General features: G+C 39.4%; 1 protein-coding gene across 1 annotated transcript in view; it reads left to right on the top strand.

Moving 5' to 3' along the window:
• PRUNE2 (prune homolog 2 (Drosophila)) overlaps positions 1–204 on the top strand; it is a gene marked incomplete at its 5' end in the record, with an annotated part of 87,831 nt that extends 87,627 nt beyond the window's left edge. The window contains one exon of the mRNA XM_010135847.1: positions 153–204. Within this exon, the coding sequence (XP_010134149.1) occupies positions 153–204 (52 nt within the window). The remainder of the gene's footprint in view (positions 1–152) is intronic.
• Positions 205–829: the final 625 nt, after the last annotated feature.

Below are 829 nucleotides of genomic sequence, written 5' to 3' on the forward strand. Positions count from 1 at the left end.
CCAGTTAACATTTGTGTGGCAGGTTTCTGCCATCAAAGATACTCACTACAGTTAGTTATTACCTCCCCCAGATTTGATGTCATATTTTTAAAAAGAGAAAAAAATAAACACAGAAGAAATGTTTACTACTACCTCTTTTTCCTTGTACCCAGAACTAGCTGCCTCTCAAATGATCCAGAAATGACTTCAGTGGAACAGGCGTAAGGATTTATGCCTATACTGTCATTACATTTTAACATTATTTTACAACTACGCTACTAGGAACTGGGGCTGGGTAGACTCCACAAAGCTTTCTGGAGACCTAATACTTTTATAATTGTTTTCAAGAACTTGATTCAACATATGCAAGCAGAAGAAGTTAGGATTTATTATATTTGCATTTCAGATGTATTTAAAGTGTCCTTGACCATTTGGAAGCAGAGACAGAATTCTTAGCCTGAGGATATTCAGTTTAAGTTATGTAAAAAACAGAAAAAGTGCAACCCAATCAAAGTGAATGTGGTCCTGTGTATTATCCTCAGTTAGAAGTGGTAAACTTGCCACTCTCTTATACTTCACTTTGATTTCTGAGTTGTGCTCTTTAGTCTTCCTTCTCTTTGCTTTTTGTGCTTCTCAGCTTCTTTCATGGTGATTTCCCTGATTAAATCTCCAGTATCTTTATGCATCTTCCATTCAAAGCTGGACTGATTCTCCTAGAGATGGGGATCTGTCAGTCCCCTGGCATGCTGTTCCTCCATCTGATGCGGTGACGGAAGCATGCAGATGGAATGAGGCCTGCTCTGCTCTCACTGTACATCGGTGAGGGTCTGTGTAGCTGTACGTGTGTCAC

Source organism: Buceros rhinoceros, unplaced genomic scaffold (assembly GCF_000710305.1).
Source record: "Buceros rhinoceros silvestris isolate BGI_N320 unplaced genomic scaffold, ASM71030v1 scaffold2135, whole genome shotgun sequence".
Classification (NCBI taxonomy): Eukaryota; Metazoa; Chordata; class Aves; order Bucerotiformes; family Bucerotidae; genus Buceros; species Buceros rhinoceros.